General features: G+C 39.4%; 1 protein-coding gene across 1 annotated transcript in view; it reads left to right on the top strand.

Annotated features, from left to right (window-relative positions):
- The window catches only part of LOC124777183 (intraflagellar transport protein 80 homolog), a 430,351-nt gene that overhangs the window by 360,833 nt on the left and 50,815 nt on the right, over nucleotides 1-18,703 (top strand). The window contains exon 15 of the mRNA XM_047252496.1: nucleotides 13,510-13,633. Within this exon, the coding sequence (XP_047108452.1) occupies nucleotides 13,510-13,633 (124 nt within the window). The remainder of the gene's footprint in view (nucleotides 1-13,509; nucleotides 13,634-18,703) is intronic.

The raw sequence follows: 18,703 nt of genomic DNA on the forward strand, positions 1-18,703 counted from the left end.
GGGGTGGAGCTTACAGTTAAAGGCTCTGTGACATCCGATGGCAGGTATTTTGTTCTATCACAGAGCCACGCACTTAGGCTGTGCTCTTAGTGACACCGACAACAGTCCTCAGACACCACCGCCGGCGTGTCTGTTCTCCTTCATCAGCTCTTGGCTGGGTCAAGGAGGTTAGGTTAGGTTAGGTTAAGTTCGTTAGGTTAGGTTGGAATTTATTCTATATATGAAGTTGATTAGATTTTAACCTCGTAGAGTGGGGTGGATACTAGGATGCCTATGTGTTTGGATATTAGTGTTGCATAGTGGCTTCTGTTAATTAAAGAGACACCAAATGCATGTGGATGAGCTTTCTTGTCTTGGAAAGAATGTTTCAACTACTGTACCCTCTGTCCTCTGTTATCGGAGTAACCAGACAAATTTTACAAATATATGAGATGACTGAAGAAACTTTATGTTACATATTTGAGATAATTCATTGTGACATTGAAAAGCAAGTTAGAAACACTCTGTTTCACAGTATTCATTTAAAGTTGTGCAGACATACATCAGTTAACATTCAATGACTGTCATTTAGCACTCGAGTGAAAGACAAGCTTAAAGTGAAGCATAAGATACTCTGAAAACCTAAAGCACTTGAAAGTGGAAATATAGTCCATACACCACATTTGTAACTTAATTATTACCCTACAGGTATAAAATGCCAGTAAACACTAGTAATAATTTGTAGACAACTAATGACAACCTACGCCTAAAAAGATCCTGTATCGTAGCTATAAGCATATAAGATATGCCACCCTTTACACATGAATAAATTATTTTTGACGTTATAATCTATGCCTAAAGTTTCCAGTAAAGATTTTGCCTGTTCGAGATTTCAAATAAATCTGTGATTTCAGTCCATATGTTCCGAACTATATCCTGATTATAATATTTTCATCCTCAGACTGTCACAAATTCACTCTTTCTTCAACTAAACTTATCAGTTCCTCTCATTCCATATTTCATGAAATGATTTTAATTTCATCAATTGTCATCTGAAGTCTGTACATTCAGATGATAAGATCAGCAGCAGTGTGACTGCACACGTAGTCACTTAATGATTTGAAAAAATTGGCCATCACTGGCCTGTGTCGGGCATCACAAGAATCGACCAATATTGGAACCACTGTGACCACAGCCTTATACAATTTGCTGTTGTTCATGATGTCATGCCTAGTGGCAACAGAACTTTTTCACTCATATTTTCTCCCATATTCCTTATGGAGCAGGGGTGAAAAGCATTTAATGATTAACCTGTATGTGATGCTATGGTTTGATGGCCTATAGTGACACATTCAAAGTTCTGTTGTCTTCAGGCTGGCATATGTAACTTCCCTTGACAGACCTGTCATTGTTCTAATTGTTTTTCATAAGTAGGCACAGGGGTGATAAAAAACATTAATGTGATGTAGAACTTCAGTGGTACGTACGAATTATTTCAGTTCCATATCAAGTGATCTGAGTGAATGAGTAATCAGTGTTTACTAGTGCTGAGCTGGCTGTTTTCTATCATATATAAGTATCCTTAAAAGCTTCCTCATTTGTAGCTGACTCTGGTCAGAACTGCAGTGCATGTAAAGTACTCAAAGAAAGTGTAAAATACTGGTGTAATGATGTACAGATGTTTCACTTAAGTGTGTAGGTCTTGGCTCATTCATAAATCAAGATACAGTGAAGCATTGATCAATCCATATGTGTTGCAGCTTATTTGTTGTTAACAGTGTGATTACAGTGTAATGGTGTGATTTATGTGCTTGGGTAGCTTCAGCATTTTGTTACATATCAATTAACTGAGAATGAATGTTAGACTGAAATGTAACTCAATATCAAATTTGTAAGTTGAATGTTGGATCCTCCTGTAGGAAGGCTGACTTGTTAAAATTCAGCAGATATTCTCCAAAAACGTTCAAGGTGTAGCATAAGAAGCAGTTTCTGATCAATCCTCTGACAGAGAGCAATTTGTAGTCCTTGAATGTATTTAATGTTCAGACATGACTTGCAATTATGTACTCCTGAATGGTGGTTACCAGTAAGCATTTGAGAGACCTTTTATGAAATCTTACATCTGCTTCTAGTGCCAATAATATCATATAAACTAAATACTTCCTAAATGCCTCACAGAGGTCTTTTGTCGTACATGACTTATGAATGCAATGACCCTTGTAATTACGAAGTCTTTTCTGTGTGAGGTATCCTCGTCCATGACCATAACCAATTGGTTGGCAGATACTATTCTGCATAACATAGTGATTGCTGTTTCAAATGCTCAGTTGTACTTCCATGTTTTTCTGCAATTGGCATGAGTTGCCATGAGTGCAAAAGCAGTTACTATGACTTCCATTAACATTTATACTCATTTCCTGTGGTTAGTTACAAAATTATTTCTCTCTGTTCTGGCTGCTAATTATGGAAACTATGTTTTATAACATGACACAAGTACAAACATGTATGATCACAAACATGAAAAGCACAAGCAAATTCTCACTGTGTACAGGGGACAGCAATTCATCTCCTTGGCTATTGTCTTCATCCTCTGAGTACATTGCATAAACAAAACTTCCATTAATCTTCATTCAGTAATAACAGTGATGTTTTTGCTCACCGACAGAATGTATTTAGTCCCAGGAGCATAAGGGTGCTTATTCCTAAAGGCATATTGGGGACAGGCTGGCATCAGCTGGTCCTTCTTTTTCTTTGGCTTCACCATTGCAGCATTTTTACATGCCATAGTTGCTTTAGAAGGAGAGGCAAGTAGAACTAATTGAAATGGTGTAGCTGGTCCATGATATGGTTTTTGCCAGTCAAAATGTACTGTGATAGTATGATCAGAATAACTGTATTTCAGCTTTTACTGGAGAATTTATCCATAAGAGTGGATAAGTGCCCTCATAACAAGGAGCAAACTTCTTGGGTCACCCTTACTTCACCATGGGATTTTGAAGCATACTAAATTGTCGGGCTTGTACTGAGGAAGTGTAGTGCTTTTGTTGTTGTGTTCCAACTGTTTTATGTGGTTTTGGAATTACTGTATTTAACCTATTCCAAAAGGCTCTGAGACTGCGAGTTACCCTTTTCAGTTCACCTACATTGATGCCAGGAGACAATTTGTCAATTTCAAACAGCTTCGTATGGATAGTATCCTGTGGCCTCATGGACACAACTGTTGTACACAGAAGCGACAAATCTTACATATCTGTCCCACTCTAAGAGTGTTTTCAATACATAATACAATAACATTCACACAGTAGTTTTGTGCACACACTGAGTCACCTGTTGGATTTAGGATGAAAGAGCATAGCTTACAAGTTTTTGATTTGTAACTTTTGCAGATTTGTGTAAACAGTGCTGACATAAAATTTGAGCATTAGTCAATGAGTGTTGCATCATGACTTCCCATTGGCAACACCAAGTGATCGACAAAGCTGCAAGCAACAGTTTCAGCAGTCATATCTGCAAGTGGGATCAAAATTAAGTACCTTGGAAAGTGATCAGTAATTGACAATATATATTTATTATTCTTGGTGCTTTGTGGGAATGGGCTCCAGATATCTAAGGCCACAATTTGAAATGGTTTCAATGCTTCTGGTAATGTTTGTAAATGAACTTTAGTCCTTGGTAGAGGTGCTATTTGCACACAAGGCAGACAATTTAATATATATTCCTGAATGTCAGTTTATCGACCTCTTCACCAGTAATTTGAGGCTATTCTTGCATTTGTGGCTTGTCACCCATTATGGCAGGCCTGTAAATTGTAAAGACACAGTGCAATTATTTGTTGTTGCAGTTCTTTAGGTATTCCTACTCTGTTGCCCAATTGTGTCTTGCGATATAGTATACTGTCTTCTGTAACAAAATCAGAGAGTGATGCATACCAGTGAAATTCTACATCTCTCTCTCTTGTGATTCTTGCAATTCTTCTATGGTAACATCATCTATTTGTGCAAGTCTAATTTTCCTGCTAAGCATATCAGCATTTCAGTGCAAACAGCTGGGTGTATGCTGAACTGTGTAATCATACTCAGATAATTTCAATGCCCACCTTACCAACTAACTGCTGGGTTCCTTTAAACTCAGCATCCACACTAGTGTGGCATGGTGGAGAGGCAGACTACCTTTACCTCACACTCTTTTTTTGGACTGATTCCACATATGAATAACTCAACCGCTCTCACTTCAGCTTCTTCAACTAACACTTCGTTACATGTATTGCCCCTTCCTAGGGTGTATGTGCGACAACATACTGCCCAAATCTGTATGCATATGTTTCAAAGTCCTTCCCGTTTTTCTGTCTAAGAGTGGACACCCGATCACGGTAACAGCTACACTCACACTTGTCTGAGTAGCACTAATAGCTAACCCCACACTTGTCAGAGTAGTGCTCTGCCAACCTCTTTACCAAGAATTCAAAAGTGAGTGCTTCCCGCAACGTGTCTACTGATTTAACGTAAGTTTGTGCACTAGCCAAAAGCTTCAGCTTGGTGACATTTAACAAAAATGTCCTGGCCATGTGCATGTATGTCCCACGTACCTTATGTCTTGCAAAAATGTTGTTACATTTTCGCCTGGCTTACCAGCGAAAGAAGATAGTAAAGTTATGGCTGGAAGCATACTGGCTTTATCTGGTACTAGTTTCTCTGGTTCAACTTCAGGGGCTCTTGAAGGGCCCCGAGTTGCTGCATTTTTGGTAGCTGTGGCTTCACATTCATGAGTTATCATATTAGGCCATTCTGTAGCTCAATTTTTCAAGTGACAGAGTGCTTATCTACTGTTGCAGTAAAGTAATGCTATCAGGCTCATTTGGAGCTGTAGTTGCAGCATTGGGAGCCAATTCAGTCCTCTCCACTGGTTGACAAGGCATGGCTATAAAACTGGGACTGAGACCAAACAGATGTACACAAAAAGAGGTCTCACTCTATTCTAGATGATGGAGAGATCTCTTAGCAGAAGTTCGCTGGAGTTGTTAACTAGCAGACTGCATTGCTGTGACACATCGTTTGTAGGTAGCATCTGCACCAGTTGCAGCGGAGGCAGCAATGGTGACCTCAGCAGCGACACGGTGGTGGCAGCAGTGTCAATGGTGGTGGAGGTAGCAGCATTGGAGGAGATGGTGGCAGGAGCAGTGGTGGTGCGCTGCATCTGTCGAAGTGATGTGGCCCACGGCAGTGTAGCAACTGCCAGTGTCTCACCTCTGCATGGCTTGGGTGGCAATGATGTGTGGCTGATGGTGTGCTTTGCAGCATTACTTAGCCATCCCAGCTGACTGCTGTGGCAGGTGTGCTTGTCATGAAAACTTACGTGCGAGAACATCAGGCACACATCTCATGCAGGCGTACATGTAACCTGTGGCAAGGTACTGCCCAGCACAAGTGTGCCTACCAGCTCATTTGAGTGAAGAGGAAAAGGTTGGGTGGACATAACGATGGTGATCCCACTTCTAGACACCACTTGTATGTGTCAGGATGGGTTAAGGAATGTAAGTGGGCATCAAGGACTGATCCTGTTCAGTTTAGCATAAGGAATGAAACAGGGAGTTTCTAAAAATGGAGATTTATTCTCCTTTTCCTATTCTATGGGGTACATTTGGTCTACCATCTGCTGTGACCACTGAGGGAACTGCGCATAGTGGCAGAGAGCATTTCGCCCTCAATGGAAGGAGCAGGCAGATACATCCATAGGGTAGGATGGCTGATAGAGAAGAGAGTGATCTGCTCCTGCAGCCACTGTCTTCCTGGTCAGCCTGCACACTCCACATGACCAATCTCTAAACTCCCATTGGTTGACTTTGAACTTTCCGAAGGCATTACTTACCAAGCAGCCCCGTGGATAGTATCACTAGCTCAATGGAACAGAGTATGGGGTCCATCCCCGTTGCTGCGGAGCTGCTTGTGTAACCTACATCTCACCATCGAGGTGCAGTGATAATTACAGAAAGATTTGCAAAATTTGAAAAAGAAAATAATGCTCTTTTCTACTCTTAACACCATTCTGGGCTGTGCAATTCATTGACTTCCTCATTTGTGGCATTACACCATTTTTGACCTTTTATAGATGCTGAGCATCATCTTCCCAGATTTATGCAATAAACTATTTAATTACTTGTTACAACATTACTCCAAGCTTATTTTGGCATTTGTTTATTTGTTCCCCTAACAGGACTGGGAGAAACTTTTATTATATTATGAGCAAGCGTTCTATTAGAAGGGGGTGGTGGTTTACTCCACTGATTTCCATCGTGTCTGGTAAAGGAGTTTGCAGGCTGGGCTGGACTTGCTATATTATTTGCATATTCAGATTAGGTTGTGCTTGGCATATTATTTTTATTTGCAAGTTGGGATGCATTTGTTTATAGTGTTTGAATTTGCAGGCTACACTATATTAGCAGGCCAGGCTATCATGGTAATCCTACGTCATTTACATCCTAAGATTCACCACTACTTTCTTCAGATTCTGAGCTGCACAATATAGATATATATGCAGGATCAATTTCATCTTCAGAAGCAATACTAGTTTCACATTTGTCCAACCATCAGAAATAATCATTGATGCTTATGAATCATCTACATTTATAGTATAAGCAGGTTCTCTTTTTTGAGTAGTTCTAGATGATTCCATACTGTAATGAACATTCCTTGTGTAAAAAAAGTCTAAATAGTTACTCTGTCAGAGGAAGAGAGAAAAAAGAAAAATAGAGAGAGTAACAAACATAATTACTTTCATCAGCTATGAGAGTAACAACTTTCACTTCTGAGGTCAACTTCAACAATGACCATGAATTCTATTATTGTTGTTGCTAGAGTTTAGCAATTGAAGCAATTGCCAGTATAAGAATATAACAGGTACCAAGTATATATGATTTTAATATGATTAAATGAATGATTAATTCACTCTCAGGCCTGAAAGGACCCCATCGTATACACAAGGTTAACAGTGCCGATCATAACGAAGCCATAGGGGTGGGTGAGGGTGGAAACAGGGTGACATGTGAAGCATAAGAGCGGAATGCCTGAAACAGTTTCAACCAGACTTAGCACACACATCACTTACTGTCACAATAAAGACTGGGGGTGAGACTTGCTTTGCACTCCTGTATAGGAGGCGAGAGTAGGGAGGAGGTAAAGTGAGAACTATCATAATGGGTGACTTTAATGTCACATCCAAAGACTTTCAGGGTTGTTTGTGTTGATTGTGTTGATTGGTGATAGCCTTAGTGGTATCTTATACCCATTGGTGGAGTGGGTGACATGCTGGCCTGCTAGTAGACAGCAAAATTAACTTCAAAAGCAAACTGAAATCATATCTGCTCAACAACCCCCTCTACTCCATAGAAGAAATTCTGGGATGGTAAAGTTATGTGTGTTAATATATATTAGAGAGAGAGAGAGAGAGAGAGAGAGAGAAAATTATAATACTAAACTAATTGATATGTTCCACATCACTGTTATTATGATCCATGGAACATGAAAATAACTAACTTACATATTTTGTTAATTTTTCCCTAATTTGCAAACTCTGTTGCTTGTGTTTTATTCTTTAGAGTTCACATATTTTGTCAATGCTGTTTCTTTAAGTAGCATTAAAGTGAGCAAGCACAGCCTCACACAGTGACACTGCCAGAAGAAAGTATGTTTTTGTTCCTTCCAAGCACCTCCAAAATTAAAACCAGTTTGCAAAAGCAATGAACAATAAACTCTGTAATACAACTGAATATGGAAATTATTGATTATCTGATGGGCAGTTTGTACAAATATACAATTTGTTATAAAAAAGTGTATTGCAGTTCTACAGGAAATAGGTTGAGTCAAAACTAGAGAAAAATTTGCGCTATAAACACACATCCAAAAGAAACTACTTGTTGAAATATGGGCCATTTTATACTTGTGCTATGTGAGTTCACTACTCAGTGGTGTTAGCTGTCTACATGTTGATCTTCATTGCTCTTTTCTCATAGGTTATTTGTCCCTGTACTTATTTCTCTGATTGTGATGCTGTTGACAGATATAGTGCTTATAATCACCTACACCATCAACTTTGTATATATTACTATAGTGTTGTCCTAACACCAGTGATCACCAGTGATTCTGTGGAGTATGACCAACATAAACAGTGGAATGGAGTACTATTATTCCACGCAGGAAGTGGCAGACATAATATTATGTGATTGATTGACTTCTTTATTAATCCATGAAACAATTTACATTAGACAGATTTCACCAATTAAAACATAGACAAATGAACAGCATAATATTAATTTATTGGACTATAATTGACACTAAAATTTATTTTAATATATAATTATATTTATTTTTTACTCTTATATTATTTGTACATATATTATAATGCAGAACTTCTTAAATCAAGTAACCTGTTTTAATTCAGGTAGTCCATTACTATATAAAAACTTTTAATTTGCAAATATCAACCAATAGAATATCCAGGATGGAATGAAACAACAGGTGACAATAAGTGAGGACACTGTATCCACATTCATCCAGAACCTCAGCAACTTCTCCCCTGTTTGCTTCACTTGGTCCTACTCAACCCAAAAAGCCGCCTCCGTAGATGTTGACCTCCACCTCAAAGATGGCTACATCAGTACCTCCGTCCATATCAAACCTACTAACCACCAGCAATGCCTCCATTTCAACAGCTCCCACCCATTCCATACCAAGAAGTCCCTTCCATACAGCCTAGCCACCTGTGGTCATCTCATCTGTAGTCATGAGCAGTCCCTCTTGAAACATACCAAGGGTCACACTGAAGCCTTCACTGATCGTAATTATCCCTCCATCCTTGTAGAAAAACAAATCTCCCGTGCCTTATCTTTCCAGTCTCCCACCACCTGCCAAAGTCCCACCGTCTAGCCACAGAGGAGCATTTCCCTTGTAACTCAGTACCACCCAGGACTGGAGCAACCAAATTACATTCTCCACCAAGATTTCGATTACCTCTCGTTGTGCCCTGAAATGAGAAATGTCCTGCCCATTATCCTTCCCACCCCTCCCACAGCGGTATTCCGCTGTCCACTGAACCTACACAATATACTCATCCACCCTTACACAACCCCTGTTCCCAGTCCCTTACCTCATACCTCACACCCCTTTAATAGACCTAGATGCAAGACCTGTCCCATACATCCTCCCACCACCACCTACTCAAGTCTGGTTACTAACATCACCTGTACCATCAAAGGCAAGGCTACCCGTGAAACCAGTCATGTGGTCTACAAGCTAATTTAGAACCACTGTGCTGCATTCTATGTAGGCATGACAACCAACAAGCTGTCTGCCCACATGAATGGCCACTGGCAAACTGTGGCCAAGAAACAAGTGGACCACCCTGGTGCTGAATACGCTGTCAAACATGATATCCTTCATTTCAATGACTGCTTCACAGCCTATGCCATATGAATCCTTCCTACCAACACCAGCTTTCCTGAATCACGTGGGTGGGAACTTTCCCTCTAATTCATTCTACGTTTCCGTCCTGTTCCCATTCCAGCACTAAACAGCGATCATTCCACCAACACACCCAGTCTTTTTATTTCTTTCCTTTTCTGCTACTACCTGTTCCCTGCCCTCAGTCTAGCCTGCAGCACTTCGCTGTCTGCCACCCCCACCATATTATCCCTCCCCTCCCTGCTCCAGCCTCCTCCTTACCCCCACCCAGTCGCCACTCCCATCATGCATTGGTGCTGTTCCTCGCACTGTAGTTTCAGTTGCCTGTGACTGCAGTCATGTGTGTGAGTTTTATTTGCACGCGCGCGCGCGCGCGTGTGTGTGTGTGTGTGTGTGTGTGTGTGTGTGTGCGTGCGTGCGTGCGTATGTCCATCTATTGTTGACAAAGGCCTTAATGGCCAAAAGCTATAATTGTGAGAGTCTTTTTGTTGTGCCTATCTGTGACTCAGCATCTTTACTATATAGCAATATTGTTAATTTGTAAATAGTTCCTTAGTTTTGTTTTGAAAGAGCATAGTGTATCTATGTCTTTTATATGTTGTGGTAATTTAGTATATAATTTGATAGCATTGGACAATAAACTCTGCTGAGTTTCAGTCGTCTGTCTGGATGCAAATTGTAACTGTGTCTAATTTCATTATCATGTACTAAACAGTTTTTATGTAGAAGTTCATAGTACTTGTTTTGGATGTATCAAGTGTGACTTTATTGTTCACTCCTCACATACATACACTGCCAGTGTTTCGTCAGCTTTCTCTCTTAGTACTTCTGATGACTTGCCAGTGATCAGTACATTACAATAATCTGCAAATAGTATTGGCTACCCCTGCTTGATACTTTGTGAGAAATCATTAATGTAAATTAGGAACAGCACTGGATCTAGCACTGTATCCTGTGGCATGCTTGTATTTCTATATATAGGGTCAGAATTGTGTGTTTCAATATAGTTAGAGCTACTTGATTTAATTTTAATTTCAGTCAACTGTATTTGATTTTCTATGACTGGAACCACTTGCTACCACCTCCTCCCCTATTCTCAGTTTATCTAGCTTAACATTATTTTGTGATACACTGTGTTGGTTGTTTTAATTACATCAAAGACTATACCTGCTTTTATTTTTCGTGGTTTAGTGAACAGTATTAATCAACTGGTACATGTTACAAGTGCCAAATTACATCCTCAGTACCACATTTCTTCTGATAAATGTTCACAAGCTCATCCGAGGAGACATGGGGTCATTTACTACAAGGACAAGGAGTCATGATGGACTTTGCATAGTTTGCCACACTGTAGTTGTAGGATCAAGTCTTAAGACAAGGGGAAGGTAATCCATGATAAAAGTGTATAAAGTATTGGAGCTGTTAAAATGATAAACCACAGCCTTGCTTGGTCAGTTCTGCCAAATGTGTTGACTGACATGGAGCGGGACGATAAATTACCATAATAGCCACATCCGGAAAAATGTGAATCCTCGAGCAATCGAGGAATCAAGGCATCCAAATCACTCTAATGTGTGGACAGAAATTGACCATGACAGACTCAAAAGGCCATACAGGTTCCCAGAAAAACTTAAACAGTGGAGCTTATGACCAGTTCCAGTGCAACAAATTACCCAGGCCATTAGAGTATGTTACCCTTGCAGAAAGATGTGAGATGTGGTTTATCTGTAAGGGTTACTACCACACTTTCTGTACATCAGTATGAAAGACGTGCATTTAATGAGCAATGGATTGGTCAAGGTGCTCCAATAGCAGGGCCTCCTTGTTCACCTAACTTGATCCCTTACGTCAGTTGTGTTCACTGATCTGCTAGTGTAAGCTGGCTTGTGCTCCTCACGCCTCATCAATGAGCAACGAGCCATCTCAGTGCAAGTAATGAAGGAAAAGGGGAAGAGGAGGGAGGAGGCACTGGAACCAGCCAGCTCAGCATGAGAATTTATTGTCAATGAATCTACTCTACAGCAGCTAAAAGCTCTACAGAGATGTACCGTGTCATGGTGGCTAATTAATGCCTTTTGTGGCAAATTTCTTTCCTAAAACTGTTGCATTGATAAGAAATGTCCATGAACTGAAATTTACATTTCTTTTAATTAATTAGACGAGGAACACGAGGCAGCTAAGTATGAAATATGGTATTTGTTACAACTGATGCAGCCTTATGGTAAATGTCGTTCTCAGATGTAGTTTGAATTGACATCAACATGTATTTTGTGACTCTTTTATTCATACGTTAAACATAGAAAAATGGCATTTCAATGACTACTACTTATTTTGGTTTTCATTAAAGCAATAGTCATCAGTTTCTACTCACTACTAATTTGAAGACAAGTTTTTAAATTGGAATCAGTCAGTGCTCTTCTGTGGGTAGATTTCATCCTTTATCATTGCAGAAAGAAGTTTGTCACACAAGTTATGTAGGTCCAGATCTTGACGTAATCATAACTGCAAACTTGTGAAGCTGTGGGAATTTATGTTGAAGAAAATTTTTGTGCGAGTTTACAAGATTTATTTTGTTATGGAACTTATCATTCAACTGTGTGTGACACTGCAGGTCTATAAGCGGCGTCTGTTGCTTGGCATCCTATACTGATGTTATAAGCTGATACAGGTGTGTCTGACCTTTGCTTTGAAGTTACCAACATGGCCATAATGTTGCTTTTCATCTATTTTAAAAGAGCCACTCTGTGCTTTAAAGCACTGAATCATTAAGTTTATATGCTTGGGTGTAAAACTACGTTGAACTTAACATGTTGCCATTCCTCTGAAGACAGTGCACTGTTTGCATTTCTCCTGCACTACATAATGATATCTGACAGCCATGTTTACCATGAGAACTCGCTACTCAAGCAGCAAGCACACATGAGCACCCTTGCCCACCTAACAGGCCTTCCTTAGATTTCTGGTTATGGAGACATTTAAGACACTGATGTATACCAGATCCATCAACAATGGGCACAATTTATGAGAGTGTGCATCTCTTTAATGTGACCAAAATCGAGGTCAGCCAGTGTGTTCCCATGAGTTTGTTATCATTTAAAGTATGTATAAGACAGAGTGATAAACACATTGAGCATCTCATGTAGTGTCAAAAAACAGATTGTTAACATAGGGCAAATGATACATACCTCAACAATCATTTCATTACAGACAAATGTTAAGGAAACTTTTTCTTCTAGCTTTGGTCAGTATTCTTTCTTGTGAAGTTTGGAAGACCTTTTTTGAACATTCTGTGTATTGCTACCTCATATAAATGTGGTCACATAAAAAACAATCATTAAAGATGTAAATCATTTGATAATGGAAACATTCATAATGCAATTCATTTATGTTCTTAGCAACTCTCGCTATCTCCATGTGTGATCATTTGAGAAAACTATCATAATAGTGTTAGAAACAGTGTTAAAATATTACTATCAACAGAATTTTTAATGGCAGCACCACATATCCAGTATTCCCCTTAATTTGTGCCTTACACTGTACATTCCCACTAATCAACTTTAAAAATGAAAAACTGTTAGTTTATGGGAATTTACAGACACAATTTTATCTGTGGTACTGTAGGCCCTAATATTTCTCTCAGTTTTTTTCTTGTGTTTATGTCAGAGCATTTAAATTGCAGTTGAATAGTGGCCGGGTTTCTGTACGACTTTCATTTTAACTGTGCCATAACAATGCAGAATTTAAGAGTTCATTTTGTGATCATGTTGAAGTGTGTAAGCACTCTTTCCTTCTACTCTGTCCACACATAATATCTTTTCTTTGTAACTGTTTGCTTATTCATACTGTATTAACACACTACGAGGCTCTCTTTCACATGTAGAATGATACCAATCTTCTGGGTTATCGCTTTTGTTATTATTTTCCTCCTGCTCCTTTGCATACATTGTGTGAATATGAACAATGATCACAGATTATAATGATGATCAAAATTTTATACTGCTTGATTTTCAATAGTTTACTCACTAAGACATGTCTTTGATGTGTTTTGTTTGTTTACATGTTATTTCTCTGTTTTCAGAGCAATGGAACTGGCTATAAAGCATAAAACACACATTGATACTGTGTTATACCACCGTCAAAAATACTTAAATGACTTTTCTAAAACTGAAACACTAGAAATGTTCCTGCAGTTGCATAATGAGGTATGATGCACTTAATGATAGAATAATCTGTGTCTTTTGTGTGCCTTATTTTTTTCCCATGGATTTTAATTGTTTGTAATTCTGATGACATTGTCCTTTTTCATATTCATAAATTAAAATAGTATTCTGCCATTTGGATTGTACTATTTTTCAGCTTCTCTAGTGGGAAACTCATTGGACATAGTTGTTGCAGTGTTTTTCAACTCATTGTGAGATATAACAGTCCGAACAGTGTCAATATTTTCTGGAGCTGATGCGTTGTCCAAAATCCAGATCCTTTTTTTTTTTTTTTTTGGCTGTTCTCACTGTCAGTTTGTTGTAAGTTGGCTCTGAATTATATCAGGGAAACACCGTGTCATTTTACCAGGCATAGAAAGGAATTGAATTTTATCTTTATTTTTCATGGTTTCCCCAAATCACTTGGTACAATTGTCAGAATGATTCTGTTGTGGTTGGCAGGAGAGCCAACACTGTGTTACTAGTTTAAGTAGCTGCCAAGTGAACCTCACTAGATTTACTCAATACAACAGTACACAGTTATGTGTTGATGAAATTTATGGATGGTATGAGTAATTACCCCCCCATGAACCATGGACCTTGCCGTTGGTGGGGAGGCTTGAGTGCCTCAGCGATACAGATAGCCGTACCGTAGGTGCAACCACAATGGAGCGGTATCTGTTGAGAGGCCAGACAAACGTGTGGTTCCTGAAGAGGGGCAGCAGCCTTTTCAGTAGTTGCAAGGGCAACAGTCTGGATGATTGACTGATCTGGCCTTGTAACAATAACCAAAACGGCCTTGCTGTGCTGGTACTGCAAACGGCTGAAAGCAAGGGGAAACTACAGCCGTAATTTTTCCCGAGGGCATGCAGCTTTACTGTATGATTACATGATGATGGCGTCCTCTTGGGTAAAATATTCCGGAGGTAAAACAGTCCCCCATTCGGATCTCCGGGCAGGGACTACTCAAGAGGATGTCGTTATCAGGAGAAAGAAAACTGGCGCTCTACGGACCGGAGCGTGGAATGTCAGATCCCTTAATTGGGCAGGTAGGTTAGAAAATTTAAAAAGGGAAATGGATAGGTTGAAGTTAGATATAGTGGGAATTAGTGAAGTTCAGTAGCAGCAGGAACAAGACTTCTGGTCAGGTGACTACAGGGTTATAAACACAAAATCAAATAGGGGTAATGCAGGAGTAGGTTTAATAATGAATAGGAAAATAGGAATGCGGGTAAGCTACTACAACAGCATAGTGAACGCATTATTGTGGCCAAGATAGATACGAAGCCCACACCTACTACAGTAGTACAAGTTTATATGCCAACTAGCTCTACAGATGACGAAGAAATTGAAGAAATGTATGATGAAATAAAAGAAATTATTCGGATTGTGAAGGGAGACGAAAATTTAATAGTCATGGGTGACTGGAATTCGAGTGTAGGAAAAGGGAGAGAAGGAAACATAGTAGGTGAATATGGATTGGGGGACAAAAATGAAAGAGGAAGCCGCCTTGTAGAATTTTGCACAGAGCACAACATAATCATAACTAACACTTGGTTTAAGAATCCTGAAAGAAGGTTGTATACATGGAAGAACCCTGGAAATACTAAAAGGTATCAGATAGATTATATAACGGTAAGACAGAGATTTAGGAACCAGGTTTTAAATTGTAAGACATTTCCAGGGGCAGATGTGGACTCTGACCACAATCTATTGGTTATGACCTGTAGATTAAAACTGAAGAAACTGCAAAAAGGTGGGAATTTAAGGAGATGGGACCTGGATAAACTAAAAGAACCAGAGGTTGTACAGAGATTCAGGGAGAGCATAAGGGAGCAATTGACAGGAATGGGGGAAATAAATACAGTAGAAGAAGAATGGGTAGCTTTGAGGGATGAAGTAGTGAAGGCAGCAGAGGATCAAGTAGGTAAAAAGACGAGGGCTAGTAGAAATCCTTGGGTAACAGAAGAAATACTGAATTTAATTGATGAAAGGAGAAAATATAAAAATGCAGTAAGTGAAACAGGCAAAAAGGAATACAAACGTCTCAAAAATGAGATCGACAGGAAGTGCAAAATGGCTAAGCAGGGATGGCTAGAGGACAAATGTAAGGATGTAGAGGCCTATCTCACTAGGGGTAAGATAGATACCGCCTACAGGAAAATTAAAGAGACCTTTGGAGATAAGAGAACGACTTGTATGAATATCAAGAGCTCAGATGGAAACCCAGTTCTAAGCAAAGAAGGGAAAGCAGAAAGGTGGAAGGAGTATATAGAGGGTCTATACAAGGGCGATGTACTTGAGGACAATATTACGGAAATGGAAGAGGATGTAGATGAAGATGAAATGGGAGATATGATACTGCGTGAAGAGTTTGACAGAGCACTGAAAGACCTGAGTCGAAACAAGGCCCCCGGAGTAGACAATATTCCATTGGAACTACTGACGGCCGTGGGAGAGCCAGTCCTGACAAAACTCTACCATCTGGTGAGCAAGATGTATGAAACAGGCGAAATACCCTCAGACTTCAAGAAGAATATAATAATTCCAATCCCAAAGAAAGCAGGTGTTGACAGATGTGAAAATTACCGAACTATCAGCTTAATAAGTCACAGCTGCAAACTACTAACACGAATTCTTTACAGACAAATGGAAAAACTAGTAGAATCCAACCTCGGGGAAGATCAGTTTGGATTCCGTAGAAACACTGGAACACGTGAGGCAATACTGACCTTACGACTTATCTTAGAAGAAAGATTAAGGAAAGGCAAACCTACGTTTCTAGCATTTGTAGACTTAGAGAAAGCTTTTGACAATGTTGACTGGAATACTCTCTTTCAAATTCTAAAGGTGGCAGGGGTAAAATACAGGGAGCGAAAGGCTATTTACAATTTGTACAGAAACCAGATGGCAGTTATAAGAGTCGAGGGACATGAAAGGGAAGCAGTGGTTGGGAAGGGAGTAAGACAGGGTTGTAGCCTCTCCCCGATGTTGTTCAATCTGTATATTGAGCAAGCAGTAAAGGAAACAAAAGAAAAATTCAGAGTAGGTATTAAAATCCATGGAGAAGAAATAAAAACTTTGAGGTTCGCCGATGACATTGTAATTCTGTCGGAGACAGCAAAGGACTTGGAAGAGCAGTTGAATGGAATGGACAGTGTCTTGAAAGGAGGATACAAGATGAACATCAACAAAAGCAAAACAAGGATAATGGAATGTAGTCTAATTAAGACGGGTGATGCTGAGGGAATTAGATTAGGAAATGAGGCACTTAAAGTAGTAAAGGAGTTTTGCTATTTGGGGAGCAAAATAACTGATGATGGTCGAAGTAGAGAGGATATAAAATGTAGGCTGGCAATGGCAAGGAAAGCGTCTCTGAAGAAGAGAAATTTGTTAACATCCAGTATTGATTTAAGTGTCAGGAAGTCATTTCTGAAAGTATTCGTATGGAGTGTAGCCATGTATGGAAGTGAAACATGGACGATAAATAGTGTGGACAAGAAGAGAATAGAAGCTTTCGAAATGTGGTGCTACAGAAGAATGCTGAAGATTAGATGGGTAGATCACATAACTAATGAGGCAGTATTGAATAGGATTGGGGAGAAGAGAAGTTTGTGGCACAACTTGACCAGAAGAAGGGATCGGTTGGTAGGACATGTTCTGAGGCATCAAGGGATCACCAATTTAGTATTGGAGGGCAGCGTGGAGGGTAAAAATCGTAGAGGGAGATCAAGAGATGAATACACTAAGCAGATTCAGAAGGATGTAGGTTGCAGTAGGTACTGGGAGATGAAAAAGCTTGCACAGGATAGAGTAGCATGGAGAGCTGCATCAAACCAGTCTCAGGACTGAAGACCACAACAACAAAACAACAATGAGTAATTAACAAAGAATTAAGTATATGTTGTTCTGTCTTCATTGCACCAGATCATCTTTCATCAATATTCATTGCTTATTCATCTTCTTCATCAATATATTCATATGCATGATTATTCTGCAGTTCACGCTAAAGTGTTTGGCAGCATGTTCAGAAAACCACTTTCAGACTGTTCCAGTCTTGAGTAATGTGTGAGAAAAATGAACACTGAAAACTTTTCGTATAAACCTTGATTTTTCTTATGTTACTGGTGATCATTTCTTCATGTGTAAGTGAGAGTGGCATTTGGAGGAGAAAGTTGCTAACTGAAATTTCATGAAAACATCTCATCTTTGTTTTAATGATTGTCCTCCTCACTCTCTTATTGTATTCATGGCACACTCTCCACAGATTCATGATAGTACAAAGTGAGCTGCCCCTCTTAAAATCTTTCAAAGTCTTCTGTCAATCCCATCTAGAAAGGATCGCATTCCATGCAACAACACTCCAGAAGAGGATGGAGAAGCATAGTGTTGGCAATCTCTTTAGTAGATCTGTTGTACCTTTTAAACTTTCTGTCAATAGAACACAATCTTTGATCCACCTTCCCCACAACATGTTTCCAATTTATTGGTAGGTAACCTGCAACCTTTAAACTTGTGTTATTTATTGAGTAACCTGAGTTTAATAGAAGTTTTTTCATATTCATTAGAGGACTTCACACTTTTTATTGTTTAGAGCCATAATCACTTTTTGCACCATTTAGCTATCTTGTTGAAATCAGTTTGCAGTTCATTTTTATCTTCTGATGACTTGACTAGATAGTAAACAGCAGTATCGTCTGCAATGTAAGAGGGCTACGCAGACTCTCTCCTGAAGCACTAACATGGATTCAGAATAGGAGAGGGCCTGTAACACCTCCCTTAGGTACACTTCAGTTTCACTAGATGGTGTCCTGTCAGTTACCATGAACTGTACCTTTCTGACAGGAACTCATAAATCCAGTGACACAACTGAGAGATAGTCCATATGCATGGAATTTGAGTAGAAGCCACTTGTGAGAAACAATGTCAAAATCCTCCTGGAAATCTAGAGGCATGGAATCAGCTTGAGAACTGCTGCCAGTAGTACTCATTACTGCATATGAATAATGAGCCAGTTGTGATCCAAAAGGAGGATATTTTCTGAATCTGTGGTGGTTAGATATAAATAGATAA

Source organism: Schistocerca piceifrons, chromosome 2 (genome assembly GCF_021461385.2).
Source record: "Schistocerca piceifrons isolate TAMUIC-IGC-003096 chromosome 2, iqSchPice1.1, whole genome shotgun sequence".
In the NCBI taxonomy this organism is placed as follows: domain Eukaryota; kingdom Metazoa; phylum Arthropoda; class Insecta; order Orthoptera; family Acrididae; genus Schistocerca; species Schistocerca piceifrons.